Consider the following 17,255-nt stretch of genomic DNA (forward strand, 5'->3'; position numbering starts at 1 on the left):
ATATTCGCACAATATATAGACAGAATTTTCGCCAAATATGCTATCACCAGTTTACTAACCTGCGGTAAATATAAATTTGCGAATTTTCATGCTCAAGAATAATTGTTCGCCAGTTATCGCATTTGCTGAAAATAACACTACGTTCACATTAACGCATGGTTTAATAAACAGCGAAATGTGCTAAAGACAAAATTAACGCCAGAATATTCGCAAACTTTTACCGCCACCTATGTAGTGGCGTAAAAGTATTTTTTTCGCCAGAAAATTCTCAAGGGGCAGGAAATATCCCATAATACTGTTTTTTTTACCCATCATTCTTTGCTGACAGGAGAGAGATCTGTAGCTATTGCTGACAGGAGGTTTTTGCTTCTGCTTCTATCTGGTGCAACAGCAGCAGTTTCAGCTCAGAGTCGTATTATTGGCAGCGGGCATCACAGTCCAAGGATTCGTCAGCCGCTACACTTTTTTGGTTTCATTGTGATTGGCTACATTAAACTGTGCATTTCTATGAAGCAAAGAGATTGACTGGTATGATTTCTTGTTCCTATGATTCTATTGGCAGAAGGGTTTATATGATGCAGACATGTTTGATTGGTGTTACTCTGGTGATGTTGTTGGATGGTATAATCATCAGTCAATAAAGTTTATGAGTTTTGAAGGCGCATTTCTGGCCATAAATGTCACAGTAAAAATTGCCATAATAACCGCCATAAAAGAAGACTATTTTATAGCATAAATATTCGAAAAAACTAAATTTTTCGCCCGAAAATTCGCAACTCGCTAAAATTACCGCTAACGTAAGACTTCTGAGTGTATCGCTGTTTAGTAAACTTAGTTGCTGTGAATATTCTGGCGTAAAAATATTCTCAGCGATAACATGCGGAAACTTAAAGTCAGATTTACCGCACTTTAGTAAACGGACCCCTATGAGCAAACTTAGGGGCTGTTCCTGCTGAATTGTGCTTAGTACAGGGAATAACTATGCTGCCATAGTTTTATGGCATCTCTCTTCCATACATACGGCCTGCACAATCTTTCTGCAAGCAAAAAAAGAAAGCCATCTTAAGATGAAAAACGTATTGTTTATTACAGACAAGGTAGATACAAAACATAGCATTATAAAGTATTAATTACATACCATATAAACCATATACACTGATATATAAATGGTTAATTATGCACAGCCGTTGAGACAGCTACTTGACAAAGAGCAAGGATTTGGTTGGTGGTTATGGGTAACTGCACTCGCGCCATGCCTATGTTAGTAAATCTTTTTGGGGAGCCATCTTTTTCTTTATGGCTGATGTGCTGCTGTTTAAGTGCAGCTCTCAGTAATCCCTTCCATATAGAACTTACACGTCCTTCTGAAGCCGGGAGGGAGCCATATTCGGCAGTGCAGGTGATGCAGGTCAGGAGGGGGCCTCTGCAGGTGCCCAATAAAGTATACATTCTACATCAGCATTGGCATTCCACAGTAGTACAAACTGTTCTACAGAAAAAAACAATTGAGGATATAGTGGTCCTTTAAATACTTTTTTGGTTACTTTTTTGGCAACTACGTATTAGATTTGGGAAGCCGTTTTGGTTATGGTGGTGCACCTGGTTAGTATTTCTTGGCGTGTTGGCCTTGGAGGCACCATTGGTGGTCTGGTGTTGGACATGGTGTCTGGTGAAAAACGTGAAACGTAGAAACCTGTAGCAGAATGCGTTTGATCCAGCCCAGAATCTTTTCTTAGGCTGCTTTGTGTGGAATCTGTTTGGCTTTGGTTCGCTCTTTCATCATCATCTGGTGATATAATAATTGTGATCTTTTCACTGTTGTTGCTTTCTGTAGTTGGCAAGGGATAATCATCATGCTGAGGGACTTGCCATGCAGCGAAACCTTCTATAAAAGATCTTGTCTCCAGGACGTCTCCATGAAATTCTTGAAAATCTTTGAACTCACCCATGGAACGAGACCTTCTCCAGCTAACAGACATGTCACTATTCCCATTCTCAGATCCAGACTGTCTGTCTTCAGTACCAGGATCATGGATTCCACCGAGGCAGCTTGGATCCTTGTGGAGGTTGGGGGCGGATCCAAATCTGGAATGAGCAAAGGTGACCTGCAGTTGCTGGTGGGGGTTGCAGTATGGCTTCAGGAACATAGATGGAACGTAACCGCACCGACCATTGTAACTAAGGAAAAGGCAAAATATCAACAGTTTAGGTGACTTCCACTGATTCCTAGGGTTGCCACCCGGCCAGTCTAGCCGGTAAAACACCTGCCAAGGCCGGGGCCGGTATTATAAATTTACCGGCAATGCAATGTAAATCCCTCAGCCCGCCCCCAATTCGCTCAGAACTTACTTTTTTTTCATCCTTCTGGTCATCGCGCGATGTTGCTCCGCCCCCTTTTTCTGCACTGTACGTGGCTCCACCCCCTTTGCATCACGGACCGCCCCTTTTGTTCCCACCCCCCGGCCGGTAAAAGTTTTCAGAAAAGGTGCCAACCCTACTCATTTCCCAAAAGAGACACTGAGAGGCCCAGGGGCGATCCGCCAATGAGGCGAGCTGAGGCGCTCGCCTCAGGCGGCATCGCCAGCTAGGTTTCCAGGGGCGGCAAAAAGCCGCTCCTGGTGCCTTTAAGAGCCGAATTTCCGGTTTTTGAACCGGAAATTCAGCTTTACTAGGGCGAGAGAGCGCAATTGCGCTCTCCGCACTAGCGTTGCTGCCTCCCCCCCGGAAATCGAATCGGGCTGGGGGGGCGGCATTACTGGAGCCGCCTCAGGCGGCAATGCATACCGAAACGGCGCTGGAGAGGCCCATTTATCCAAGGTCGAATTTTGAATTCATGTGAGTTTTTTTAACTCTAATAAATGTGAATATACTCTAAATTCGATTGGAAGGTTATTTAAGAAAAAAATCGATTATCTAAAACTCGAACGAATATTACCGACCCCAAAACTCAAATCGAATTAGACTAAACTCGAACTGACTCGAATGTCAGGATAATAACATCTTCAAATTGGTCACTTGACCTGTCCCATTGACTTATACATGAACTCGGCGAATAGTCGAATTTGAATTATTCCCAGGGTAAATGATTTGATAAATCTCCAAATTCTAATTTAAATTGAAATTCAAATCGAGTTTGGATAATTCACAATTCCAATTTGAGAATTTTGACCAAAAAATAATAATTTTGAATTCCAATTTCTTATTTGTCCATTAATAAATCTGCCCCTGAGACTTCAAAGGGTCAGATATGTTTTTTGGTTGCCCCTGCCAAGGAATCAGTTAGGTGTAAGTCTTACTAAAGTCACTTGGATGAGTGTAGTAGTATACCCAGGTAATGCTGCTCTGGGGGAAAACAGTGATGCCATATTACTTTAAGACCAACCATTGTCAGGTTCAATGAAACTTGACCCCCTTAGGCAACATCTTGCAGAACTACAGTTAGGTCCATAAATATTTGGACAGAGATAACTTTTTTCTAATTTTGGTTCTGTACATGACCACAATGAATTTTAAATGAAGCAACTCAGATGCAGTTGAACTGCAGACACTGCCTCCCAAATGTTTTATATATCATGTGCTGTTCTACGCCTTCTCCATACTTTTTTCTTGCAATCATTCTGGTAGAGGTTGATCTTAGTTTCATCTGTCGAAAGAATGTTTTTCCAGAACTTTGCTGGCTTTATTAGATGGTTTTTTTTTTTAGCAAAGTCCAATCTAGCCTTTCTATTCTTATGGTGGCTTTTCAACTTTATGATCATAACTTTGTAACTAAAAACCGGTTTCGTAAACTTACTTTTGAGACAGGGGACTAGGGAATGTGCATTAAAACGAGCACTTCCATTATACTTAAATATACTATTACTTAGCCTTTAGAGTGCTTCCACACCCCCATTTTGTATTGTTGCTGGAAGCTGTGGCTGAGCTCCATGTGGTTTTTAATAGCACCCCATACCCCCCTCAAACTAATGGGGCCCTATACTTTTAAAAATGGGCGTTGATTTGGACAATTCCTCTCCCTTAAAAGCCACAGACTGGCGGGGGAGGATAGATCCTACACACTGAAACTAATGCTACTATGCAGAGAAGTAAGACGTTTTACACTATGGACGAAAGGCAAACAAGTTAGGGTTTACCTTGACATGGTATGGTGACTTTTCAACTTTATGATCATAACTTTGTAACTAAAAACCTCTGTTTTGTAAACTTACTTTTGACACAGGGGACTAGGGAAGGGAATGTGCATTAAAACTAGCACTTCCATTATACTTTAATATACTATTATTTAGCCTTTAGAGTGCTTCCACACCCCCATTTTGTACATTTCTATTCTTGATGCATATGAGTGGCTTGCACCTTGCAGTGCACCCTCTGTATTTACTTCCATGCAGTCTTCTCTTTATGGCAGACTTGGCTATGGATACTCTACCTCCTGGAGAGTGTTGTTCACTTGTTTGGCTGTTGTGAAGGGGTTTCTCTTCACCATGGAAAAGATTCTGCGATCATCCACCACTGTTGTCTTCCGTGGACGTCCAGGTCTTTTTGTGTTGCAGAGTTCACCAGAGCTTTCTTTCTTTCTCACAATGTACCAACTGTAGATTTTACCACTCCTAATATTTAGCAATAGCAATTTCTTGGATGGGTTTTTTCTGTTTTTGCAGCTTAAGGATGTCTTGTTTCACCTACATGGAGAGCTCCTTTGACTGCATGTTGTCTGTTCCAACTACAAGCACCCCCCTCAAATCAACTCCAGGGCTTTTATCTGCTCAATTGATAATGACATAACAAAGGAATTGCCCCCACCTGCCCATGAAATAGCCTTTGAGTCAATTGTCCAATTACGTTTTGAGCCCCTGAAATAAAGTGATTGTGTTAAAAAATTACTGAATTAAAGCTGAAAGTCTGCAGTTCAACTGAGTTGTTTCATTGAAAATTCATTGTGGTAATGTACAGAACCAAAATTAGAAAAAAGTTGTCAATGTCCAAATATTTATGGACCTAATTGTACATTGCTCCCAGGGCAAAAGAAAGCAATTCCTCACCAGACTCGCCACCAGCCATTGTCAGTTTTCTCTGTTACTTCAACAACCACGCCTACTCCCAGGGAAAGTTCATCAGAGTTGTGAGCCTGGTATCCCTTTACTGCATAATAGGATTTGCCTGGAGGGGTGAAACAAAACCAGAGTTCCACAGTAAGTAACAGTGTCTCCCTTATACTTATATAAGTGCTTAAAGGAATTGTTCAGTGTAAAAATAAAAACTGGGTAAATAGATAGGCTGTGCAAAATAAAAAAAATTATCTAATATAGTTAGTTAGCCAAAAATGTAATGTATAAAGGCTGGAGTGACTGGATGTTTAACATAATAGCCAGAACTCTACTTCCTGCTTTTCAGCTCTCTAACTCTGAGTTAGTCAGTGACTGTAAGGGGGGCCACGTGGGACATAACTGTTCAGTGAGTTTGCAATTGATCCTCAGCATTCAGCTCAGATTCAAAAGCAACATTTATGGCCCATATGCCCCACCCCTCAAGTCACTGATTGGTTACTGCCTGGTAACCAATCAGTGTAAACCAAGAGAGCTGAAAAGCAGGAAGTAGTGTTCTGGCTATTATGTTACACATCCAGTCACTCCAGCCTTTATACATTACATTTTTGCCTAACTAACTATATTAGAAACATTGTTTATTTTGCACAGCCGATCTATTTACCCAGTTTTTATTTTTATACTGAACAATTCCTTTAAAATTTCAGTGACCTGAGCAACCAGGAGTCGTATTGATTGTTATGGTATCCTAGTGATTCATCTTATTTTACTTTCTAGTCACATCTTCTGCGATTGTCTGTTATTCCGACATTCAAGCAAAGCATGGTAACTAGAGTGAGTGGTACCCTAGCAACCACACAGCAGGGGAAACTGTAATTCCAGACAATACTCACCATCACTTGACTTCGTGCCTGAGCATTTGTAGGCCGCATCCTCAGGCTGTACCAAATAGGGCCCAGGAAACCATGCTAAGCTTTTATCTTCATTCTCTACCAGCCACCAGCCTGCAAGAATGAAATGGAATATGTTTATATAGAGCAAATAATTCATCTATTAGAAGAGAACACTCTGCATTGAAGTCTGTTCCTTCAATGACCAGAAATAGGAATATCAGGAGCTGAATAACAGAGGAGGTGCTTTGCCTTATCTTCATTCCCCCACATATTGTATACAGGTATAGGATCCTTTAATTGCAAACCAGGAAGCTCTGAATTACAGAAAGGCCGTCTCCCATAGACTCCATATTATCCAAATAATCCACATTTTAAAAAGTGATTTCCTTTTTCTCTGTAATAATAAAACAGTAGCTTGTACTGAGATAAAATGAACCCTTATTGGAGGCAAAACCAGCCTATTGGGTTTATTTAATGTTTACAAGATTTTCTAGTAGATATAAGGTATGGAGATCCAAATTACTTAAAGGAAAACCCTAGGTCCCGAGCATTCTGCATAACAGGTCCAATACCTATATATATAAAATGAAACCATCAGCGATCAGGAATAGGAATATCATAAGCTGAATAACAGAGAGGTGCTTTGCCTTTTCTTCATTTCCCCACATATTGTATACAGGTGTAGGATCCTTTATCCGTTATCCAGAAAGCTCCGAATTACAGAAAGCCCCTCTCCCATAGACTCCATTTTATCCAAATAATCCACATTTTTAAAACTGATTTCCTTTTTCTCTGTAATAATAAAACCTTGATCCCAACTAAGATATGATTAATCCTTATTGGAAGCAAAACCAGCCTATTTTGTTTATTTAATGTTTACATGATTTTCTAGTAGACTTAGGGTAAATTACGAAAAGATCCATTATCTGGAAAACCCCTTGTCCCAAGCATTCTGGATAACAGGTCCCATACCTGTATGCCCATATTCTGATGTTAATTCAATGTACTGTACCTGTAGGATCTTTGATGACCACATCAATTAATTCATCTTTGCTGACTTTGAAAGGCCTGTTCTTGGTGTCTTTGGTTTCAAATGTTTCAATGCAGATGTATTTCTGGCTAATCACTGGCTCTGATACTGGTGCCGAGGACTGCATTCTGTGGTTGATCTTTTTATGGACTTGGTCTTTGTCTGAAGGCATTATCACCAGGCTGCAAACACACAGTGAGGTTTATTATTAAAGGCATGGAAGACCTGACCCTGGTGGTCCTTAGACTCCAACATTGCTCTGATCTAATTTTGGTTTGGAAGCCCCTAAAAAGGGGTTTTCATTTGGTCCCTAATGGAAGAAGGCAAGGAACATTCACCAGGGCAAGCAATGATGTACCATGTAAAACAAGCATTGTGAATAATACATACATAAAGCTATGGGTAATAGTTTCATGCAGCATCTAATATATGAAAGATAGCATCCATTCCATTGACTTTGCTGCATGTTTTGATCACTGACTAGAATCCCTATCCAAGAAATGTAGTTCATATATGATGAACATCAACTTCAAAAATCCAACAAGTCCTTGAAAATGGAAGACTGAAAGCTTAAAACTCTCGGGAAGCTTAGGAGCAAATTTATCAAAAAAAATTACATTTTCAAGTTTTTTTATGGTCAAAACAATCAAATTTGACTAGGGATTTATTCAAATTAGATTCAAGTTTTTTTAAAGATTCGAATTCGATTTTCGAGATTTATCATACACTGACCCTTTAAGAAAACTCAAATTCTACTATTCGCCACCTAAAACCTGCCGATTTGCTGTTTAAGTCAATGGGAGACATCCATGGATCAATTTGGAGTTATTTGCAGCCTTACTGACATTCGAGTTTTTTTTGGAGAAAAAAAAAATTGAATCAAGTTTTTAAAATTCGAAATTTGATTCGAGTTTTTGGGTCTATCCTATTCACCCGAGTTTCAAAAATTTAATTTTTATAACAAGTTTCGATTGTTCGAATTTCGAGTTCATGGGAGTTTTAAAAAACTCATGAATTCAAAATTCGACCTTTGATAAATGGGCGTCATTATGATCTGCATTAAAGGGAGAGCCTTGGCCACTGTCTGTGCCTTTGGGCTTGCATTTACTGACCAATAACCTAGTGATGATGCTATAACAAAAGTACAGTAGATCTGATCTGACCCTACTGTGGTTGTACATTGTAATCCAATGGAAGACCAGTAGCTCCAAGGGTTTCTTTAACAAAAAGTACAGGTATGGGATCCGTTATCTGAAAAACCCGTTATCCAGAAAGCTCAGAATTACGGAAAGGCCGTCACTATTTTATCCAAAAAATCCAAATCTTTCCCTTTCTCTGTAATAATAGAACCCTGATCCCAAATAAGATATAATTAATCCTTATTGGAAGCAAAACCAGTCTATTGGGTTTATTTAATGTTTAAATGATTTTCTACTAGATTTGGGACTCATCAACAGATGAGCTTGTGTCAGGCTCTGCTGGGATTCAAGCCAGGCACCTTTGGGTTTCTGGATCAATGCCTTAACCATTTGGCCAGGTGAGCAGCCTGTAGGATTGTTAACTATATGTTACCTGGCCTCTGCAGCCCCAGGGCTGACTCTGCCCTATTTAAGGCCAGCCCTCCGAACACTCCTGGCCAGAGGATTGGTTCCCATCCTAGCAGTGCGGCATTGTCCCTAGCTAAGGGTTCCTGTTCTAGTCTCTTTCCTATTCTGCCTTATCTTGTCTTGTCCTGCCTTATCTTCCAGTTCTGCTCTGGTCCTGCTTTAAACCTTGATCTTTCCTTGCTGTGACCTTGCCCTGCCCAGCTTTCCTTGCTATTCTGAATCTTCTCTGCTCCTCACTTCTAACCTGATCTTGCCTAAAGCTCCCCATAGACGCGAAGATTCTTCTTGCCGAACGAACGATTTTAGGGAAGCCCGACCAATCCTTCGAAATTATCGTGCGGTTAGAGGGATTCGAACGATCGTACATCTTACGATTTTTCGGCCGACATCTGTCAGGAAATTGATCGGCCAGGTCAAAAAATCGTTGTCGGCCCCAGTGCAATCTATCTATGTTTGCAGGGCCAAGCAGGCAGCTCCCCTTTGTTTTCCTGGCAAATTGGTCTTTTTAGTTGATGGACAATTCGTACGATCGTTCTGAGAAGATCTCAACATCTATGGCCAGCGTTAGTGATGGGCGAATCTGTCCCATTTCACTGAAATATTCGAGAAACTCCGAAAAAATTTGCATTGAAGTCAATGGGCGTCAACATTATTTTGACGTGTGATAATTTTTACGCCAGCCACTTTTTTGTTGCAGCAAATTATTTAGCCGGTGAATTTTCACAGCAGTTTTTCGAAACAATTTGCAGGTGGTAAAATTTGACGCAAATCTATGCCTGGCAAATAAATTCGCCCATCGCTGTTCACTGCACATGCTCTGTGCTGCTGTCACTTACTGAGCTTAGGGACCCACTCACAATATACAGTACACATAGAATAGAAATGTCACAATATAAGGCTGATTAGTAATTAATACAGATAATTACTACATGGCAGCACAGAAACCAGTGCAATTAGCATCAGAATTTAATAATCAGCCCTGTAGCATCAGCTTATATTACAGGGGAAGCTCATTTTCTGCTGGATAATTAGTGACGAGCCCTAAGCTTAGCTTCTCAACAGCCAATCAGAGCCCACTGAGCATGTGAGTGTCACAGACACTTTCCAAGATGGTGACCCCCTGTGACATGTTTGAAGTCCTGGATCATTGCTGCTATTGACAAGCTGAAACTTTAGTCTGGTGCAATAAGTACAGTAAATAAAATATGGCATTTGTAGCCATATTAATTTTTAGGGTTAAGTTCTCCTTTAAAATGTTCTGTAAACTGCACCAGAAGAAGGACCTCTTTGGTCCAAAACATGGGGCAAATTCAAATTCGCCGAAAATGCGCTAGCAACAGCTTCACCACACTTCACCAGGCGTAGTTTCGCCAGGGCTGCGCAAATTCACGAAGATCAGAAGTTGCGAACAGGTTACTGAACGGTTGCGCTTGCGATAATACAATAAGCAGTCCAAAGTTACACTAGCGATGCCTAATTAGCATACAGCGTGTAGTTAAAGTACAATGGACGTATATATTCTGCAGTAACTACATTACACTACACAAGGCCAGTGGAACTTAATAAAATTAAATAGAGGTTTAATATTGCCCTACACATGTGCCCACTGTAAAGTTTAGGTGCCAAATGTAAGGTGGAAGGAGGGTACCCCAGAAAACATTTTCGATCTTTTTTCAGCCTATCACCCAGTAAAAAGTAAAAAATGCCATAGTTTTTTGGGACTTAGAAAAAATTTCAACCATTTTTAGAGAAACTCCTATCTACTCTATTGCACTTTGCCTGGTCCGAGCTGGCGAAGTAAAGTCTGGCGCAAGAGGTAACGTTCAGTAAAATCCGCCACTTAGTGAATTAGCTTAGTTACGTCTCTTAGCCAGAGCGCAAATTCGCCTGGCGTAAGGGTGCGAAGTACCGCTAGAGTCTGTCTACTTCACTAGCGAATTTACGACAGGGACCATTAGTAAATCGGCGCAGTGGCAATATGACGTCACGCTGGCGAATTTTCACTAGCATTAGCCACTTCACCCTTTAGTAAATCTGCCCCGTAGTGTCATTCATCTCTGAATAAATTGACACAGAAGCCAAACTCATCTGCTCTCTAGTGGATTTTCATTATTTCAATAGAAGCCACTACTTCTCTAGCTTTTGCAGCACAAGCCTGACACTGAGCCATGGTTTGATTTCTATTCTATTGATGTTGGACTAGATGTGGCAGCTTACATTTATCTCAGATAACGCTTTATGCAATAACCATTGCCTAAATATAAATGGGCAAACAATGGGGCACTCTTAAAGCTGCAAGCTCTGCCAGTAACAATAATGTAGAAGATGTGTGGAGTAGCGAAGGTGATGGAGTAACAAAAGAAAAAAAAAAAATATTCAGCTTCTATTAATTCCATTAGACAAATACATATAAAGCACAGTGTCTCGTGTGATACAAGGGAAACAGTGCGGCAGACGCTATCAGCATACTAGGGCATACGACAACAATTTTCTGGGCCCTGGGCTGCGGCCGGCAAGGCCCATAAGGTCTTGCCTCCCCACCACAGAGCCAGCCCCACCATAGTAAAAATAAAAAAATATTGGTGGCTAGGGTTCACATGTTAATAAAAATAAAAGATCTTGGGTGGTCAGGGCGCCAATAAAAACATTTGTGGCCAGGGCCCCCCATTAAAAAATATTGGTGGCTAGGACCCCACATGAGAAAAAAAAATTGGTGGCCAGCCCCCCCCCACGTTATAAAAAAATGTGGCCAGGGCCCCTTAAACGTCCATGCCTTCCCGAAGTTAGCAGCTCTCAGAAAGATGGGGGGCCGGCTAATCAAGTAAGTGTGCCGTGTCCAGGGCCCCCCTTACCCTCGGGCCCCCTACAAGTCTCCCCCCTGTCCCCCCCTGATGGCTGCCCTGAGTGCAGGTGTAGAACAAACAATGGCTGGTGTAGGCTGTGGAATTTGTATTTGTGTATTTGTAGTAAAGCTTTTCTTTTGGAATGGCACCATAATCCAACCTATTTGTATATTCAAGAATCAAGTAAAACTGTTATTTTACTTACACGCCAAACAAGTCAAGCAACTACGCCTTAATGATTCTTGGGGAAACCCGATAAGACGTGTATACAATCTATTCTCAGATTCAGTTTAGTGCTTACACTCTTTGTTTTGTGTTTGTGTGTAATATATATATATAACAATAGCTAGATACCTGTTGTCTACGAAGGTGGGGGCAAGGTCCTCACTAGTCGGGGAGAAGAACCGAATGACATCTTCACTCTGAGAAATCTTTGAATCAGTTTGTAGCAACTCCTCGGAGTAAATTTGAACCATATGCAGCCTCTCAATAAAGCGGTTGGAGAAGCTTCTGTAAATCAAGGGGATGTCTATAAAAGAAAGAGGACAGTTATGATTTAGGTGTTTCATCTCTCCCTGCTGTAAAGTTTTAATACATACGGAGCTGCAAGTGTAACTTGTTGAAGTGCAAAGTCTGTGTGTACATGTTCATTAGTGTCATACCCTATGGTTTATTAAAACAATAGCAGTCAGAATGAAAGCTACAGCACTAAGGAAGACAAATCTGCACCCATATCGCTCATTCACTAAACACTTACCTCCAGGGATTTGATAAGGATAAGGGTTGCACTGAATCCACTATTTTGGATTTGGCCGAACCCCCGAATCCTTTGTGAAAGATTTGGCTGAATACCGAACTAAAGCTGGCCATAGATGTAAAGATTTTTAAAAGATCCGATCCTCATCGTGAGACCACGATTTTCTCGGAACGTACGAATTGACCATCAACTAAAAAGACCAATTTGCCAGGAAAACAAAGGGGAGCTGCCTGCTTGGTCCTGTAAACATAGATAGATTGCACTGGGACCGACAAAGATTTTTTGACCTGGCCGATCAATTTCCTGACAGATGTCGGCCGAAAAATCGTAAGATGTACCATCGTTCAAATACCACTAACCGAATGAAAATTTCGAAGGATTGGTCGGACTTCGCTAAAATCGGTCGTTCGGCAAGAACAATCGTCGTGTCTATGGGAAGCTTAATCCGAACCCTAATTAGCATATCAACAAATCAGTAAGGGGGAGGGGAAAAGAGATACGCGTGTGCAGCATGATTTTAAGGATTTGCTTTCAGTTTGGCCAAATCCGCATCTTGCTGAAAAAAGCTGAATACCGAAACAAATCCTGTATTCAGTGCATCCCTGGTTTTGATGGACTCTGCACCTTGGGCTGGGAGAAGCACAGTCCTGTGCTGGTGTACATGAGGGTTATTCACCTGTAAGGCTCCTTAGCACCCTGCACCCCCTAGCGCTCCCAAACATGTGCTTCTAAATAACATGCAAGTTATTGTCCGACCACTTGAGAGCTCAGTACACCCTGCGCAAAAGTCAGTCCTTCTAAATGTCTGTTAGTCAGCTAGGCTTCTGCATCATTTTTTTTAGTAGTTGTAACCAGCAGTGCATAGAATATAAACAGATAGACAGATACTGCCTTCTCCATAGACATGAGTGCAACAATAGTGCTTCTAATGATATGGTGTAGCTCCCCTTTAATTTGTACATTCACAAATTATATGAATCCTCTTTCCACTTTAATGAGCAACTGAGTTCCATTAGGGTATAATCTTTCAAGAGCCATTAAGCTGCTCCTAATAAAAGATGTCATTGACTTTACTACACATGCTGTTTGGCTACCTACAATCAGCTATAATTACTGGAAGGGAGGGTAAAATTGTGCTTTACAGCCCCACAAATGTCTTTACATTCAATATTGTCATTGTTCCAATCACTTAGTTATTCACATCCTTTTATCAACTTCAACAATATAAATTCAGGCCAATTATAACTATTATCAGCACTAAAAATGAAGGCAAAGATTAATTGTATATTATGGCAGAGATGCCTTTAGAAAGGCTACAGGAGGGTCAGCTGCTTTTGTATCTGTTTAGCAGTTTACCATGACTGTGGGACAGCAGGTATAGTAGGGAGAGATGGTGTCTATAGTAACAGTGGGGATAATAGTCTCTGGGAAGGGAGTGTGACTGTGGGATAGCAGGTATAGTAGGGAGAGATGTGCCTATAGTAACAGTGGATAATAGTCTCTGGGAAGGGAGTGTGACTGTGGGATAGCAGGTATAGTAGGGAGAGATGTGCCTATAGTAACAGTGGATAATAGTCTCTGGGAAGGGAGTGTGACTGTGGGATAGCAGGTATAGTAGGGAGAGATGGTGTCTATAGTAACAGTGGATAATAGTCTCTGGAAGGGAGTGTGACTGTGGGATAGCAGGTATAGTAGGGAGAGATGGTGCTATAGTAACAGTGGATAATAGTCTCTGGGAAGGGAGTGTGACTGTGGGATAGCAGGTATAGTAGGGAGAGATGGTGCCTATAGTAACAGTGGGATAATAGTCTCTGGGAAGGGAGTGTGACTGTGGGATAGCAGGTATAGTAGGGAGAGATGGTGCCTATAGTAACAGTGGATAATAGTCTCTGGGAAGGGAGTGTGACTGTGGGATAGCAGGTATAGTAGGGAGAGATGGTGCCTATAGTAACAGTGGATAATAGTCTCTGGGAAGGGAGTGTGACTGTGGATAGCAGGTATAGTAGGGAGAGATGGTGCCTATAGTAACAGTGGGATAATAGTCTCTGGGAAGGGAGTGTGACTGTGGGATAGCAGGTATAGTAGGGAGAGATGGTGCTATAGTAACAGTGGATAATAGTCTCTGGGAAGGGAGTGTGACTGTGGGATAACAGGTATAGTAGGGAGAGATGGTGTCTATTAGTAACAGTGGGATAATAGTCTCTGGGAAGGGAGTGTGACTGTGGATAGCAGGTATAGTAGGGAGAGATGGTGCTATAGTAACAGTGGGATAATAGTCTCTGGGAAGGGAGTGTGACTGTGGGATAGCAGGTATAGTAGGGAGAGATGGTGTCTATAGTAACAGTGGGATAATAGTCTCTGGGAAGGGAGTGTGACTGTGGGATATCAGGTATAGTAGGGAGAGATGGTGCTATAGTAACAGTGGGATAATAGTCTCTGGGAAGGGAGTGTGACTGTGGGATAGCAGGTATAGTAGGGAGAGATGGTGCCTATAGTAACAGTGGATAATAGTCTCTGGGAAGGGAGTGTGACTGTGGGATAGCAGGTATAGTAGGGAGAGATGGTGTCTATAGTAACAGTGGGATAATAGTCTCTGGGAAGGGAGTGTGACTGTGGGATAGCAGGTATAGTAGGGAGAGATGGTGCCTATAGTAACAGTGGATAATAGTCTCTGGGAAGGGAGTGTGACTGTGGGATAGCAGGTATAGTAGGAAGAGATGGTGTCTATAGTAACAGTGGGATAATAGTCTCTGGGAAGGGAGTGTGACTGTGGGATAGCAGGTATAGTAGGGAGAGATAGTGTCTATAGTAACAGTGGATAATAGTCTCTGGGAAGGGAGTGTGACTGTGGGATAGCAGGTATAGTAGGGAGAGATGGTGTCTATAGTAACAGTGGATAATAGTCTCTGGGAAGGGAGTGTGACTGTGGGATAGCAGGTATAGTAGGGAGAGATGGTGTCCTATAGTAACAGTGGATAATAGTCTCTGGGAAGGGAGTGTGACTGTGGGATAGCAGGTATAGTAGGGAGAGATGGTGCCTATAGTAACAGAGGGATAATAGTCTCTGGGAAGGGAGTGTGACTGTGGGATAGCAGGTATAGTAGGGAGAGATGGTGCCTATAGTAACAGTGGATAATAGTCTCTGGGAAGGGAGTGTGACTGTGGGATAGCAGGTATAGTAGGGAGAGATGGTGCCTATAGTAACAGTGGATAATAGTCTCTGGGAAGGGAGTGTGACTGGGGGATAGCAGATATAGTAGGGAGAGATGGTGCCTATAGTAACAGTGGATAATAGTCTCTGGGAAGGGAGTGTGACTGTGGGATAGCAGGTATAGTAGGGAGAGATGGTGCCTATAGTAACAGTGGATAATAGTCTCTGGGAAGGGAGTGTGACTGTGGGATAGCAGGTATAGTAGGGAGAGATGGTGCCTATAGTAACAGTGGATAATAGTCTCTGGGAAGGGAGTGTGACTGGGGGATAGCAGGTATAGTAGGGAGAGATGATGTCTATAGTAACAGTGGATAATAGTCTCTGGGAAGGGAGTGTGACTGTGGGATAGCAGGTATAGTAGGGAGAGATGGTGCCTATAGTAACAGTGGATAATAGTCTCTGGGAAGGGAGTGTGACTGTGGGATAGCAGGTATAGTAGGGAGAGATTGTGCCTATAGTAACAGTGGATAATAGTCTCTGGGAAGGGAGTGTGACTGTGGGATAGCAGGTATAGTAGGGAGAGATGGTGCCTATAGTAACAGTGGATAATAGTCTCTGGGAAGGGAGTGTGACTGTGGGATAGCAGGTATAGTAGGGAGAGATGGTGTCTATAGTAACAGTGGGATAATAGTCTCTGGGAAGGGAGTGTGACTGTGGGATAGCAGGTATAGTAGGGAGAGATGGTGTCTATAGTAACAGTGGATAATAGTCTCTGGGAAGGGAGTGTGACTGTGGGATAGCAGGTATAGTAGGGAGAGATGGTGTCTATAGTAACAGTGGATAATAGTCTCTGGGAAGGGAGTGTGACTGTGGGATAGCAGGTATAGTAGGGAGAGATGGTGTCTATAGTAACAGTGGGATAATAGTCTCTGGGAAGGGAGTGTGACTGTGGGATAGCAGGTATAGTAGGGAGAGATGGTGCCTATAGTAGTAACAGTTGGAAAATAGTCCCTAGGAAGGAAGTGTGGCTGTGGGATAGTAGGGATGTAGGTAGAGGTGGTTCCTATGGTAGCAGTGGGAATATAAATTCTTGGAAGGTAGTATAAATGTAGGAATAGGATAGCAGGTAAAGGAGTGAACTGGACTGTACCATCACTTCTGATCTTTACATACAGTTCTCGTATGTACTTACCTTGAAGAATGGGAATGATTCTTTCTGATTTATTTAAAAGCCCAGATTCCAATGGAAAATTCCTTTTCAGTTGCTTCTGGATAATTAAAAGAGAAATATTGGGATTAAATCTGAGTATTTGCTCATTATTGGGAGTTTTCTGTCAGCCATGGAAAATCCCATAGTGGGGTTGAGGTGTTCAGTGTTCATTTGTTTTCCAGTGAGAACATCAATGTTATGGGGTGTATCTGGCCTTAATCTAAATAAAGATAACAAATGCTACAAATCACCATTGATTCTGTGCTCTAGTAGAACTGTAGCTCCCATCATCTGCCTTTATAGCTAGAATAAAAGTTAAAGGGCATTGTAGTTCTCCAACTATGTGCAGTTTTATCATCAAGAAGCATCAGTATAGGAGTTAAAGGGCAACTATGTCCCAATTCATCTTTGAATTAAATATTAATTGTATTTGTAAGGCATAAAAGTTACTTACGGCCAGATCCTTGAATTCCTCATACGTTCTGTATATGAGAATGTTGTTGCGGTCCGACCAGAGGATAGAGAGCATGTAGGTCTGCAGGAAGCAAGCAAAGGATGCCTTCACTGTTGTGTCTTATTTCTACCCTTTATTTGCAATCAAACTATTACATGAAGCCATGATTTTTGGTACCATTACCCTTATTTTTCCATTTTGCACCATCGAAATACCGGTCGCTTCCACTGGGTATCGGCTGAAATTCATCTTCCTTCTTGTCCTCTGA

At 41.7% G+C, this 17,255-nt stretch overlaps 1 protein-coding gene across 1 annotated transcript; it reads right to left on the reverse strand.

The window, feature by feature from the left end:
• Positions 1–1,062: 1,062 nt before the first annotated feature.
• Positions 1,063–17,255, reverse strand: LOC108701676 (NADPH oxidase organizer 1). The gene is made up of 8 exons (XM_018236614.2): positions 17,171–17,255; positions 16,988–17,068; positions 16,516–16,591; positions 11,770–11,944; positions 6,948–7,147; positions 5,936–6,046; positions 5,040–5,157; positions 1,063–2,178 (listed from the first exon to the last, which is right to left on the reverse strand). Exons 1-8 carry the CDS (start codon positions 17,234–17,236, stop codon positions 1,563–1,565), a joined length of 1,443 nt encoding a protein of 480 aa, XP_018092103.1. The 5' UTR covers positions 17,237–17,255; the 3' UTR covers positions 1,063–1,562.

Source organism: Xenopus laevis, chromosome 9_10L (assembly GCF_017654675.1).
Source record: "Xenopus laevis strain J_2021 chromosome 9_10L, Xenopus_laevis_v10.1, whole genome shotgun sequence".
NCBI lineage: Eukaryota > Metazoa > Chordata > Amphibia > Anura > Pipidae > Xenopus > Xenopus laevis.

Excerpts from the sequence above, each read along its gene's own strand:
- LOC108701676 (XM_018236614.2), bottom strand. The coding sequence starts at position 17,236 with ATGAATTTCAGCCGATACCCAGTGGAAGCGACCGGTATTTCGATGGTG. Across the intron at positions 17,069-17,170 it reads TGCAAAATGGAAAAATAAGG|ACCTACATGCTCTCTATCCT; the intron begins GTAATGGTACCA and ends TGCTTCCTGCAG. Across the intron at positions 6,047-6,947 it reads GGTCATCAAAGATCCTACAG|GCTGGTGGCTGGTAGAGAAT; the intron begins GTACAGTACATT and ends TCATTCTTGCAG.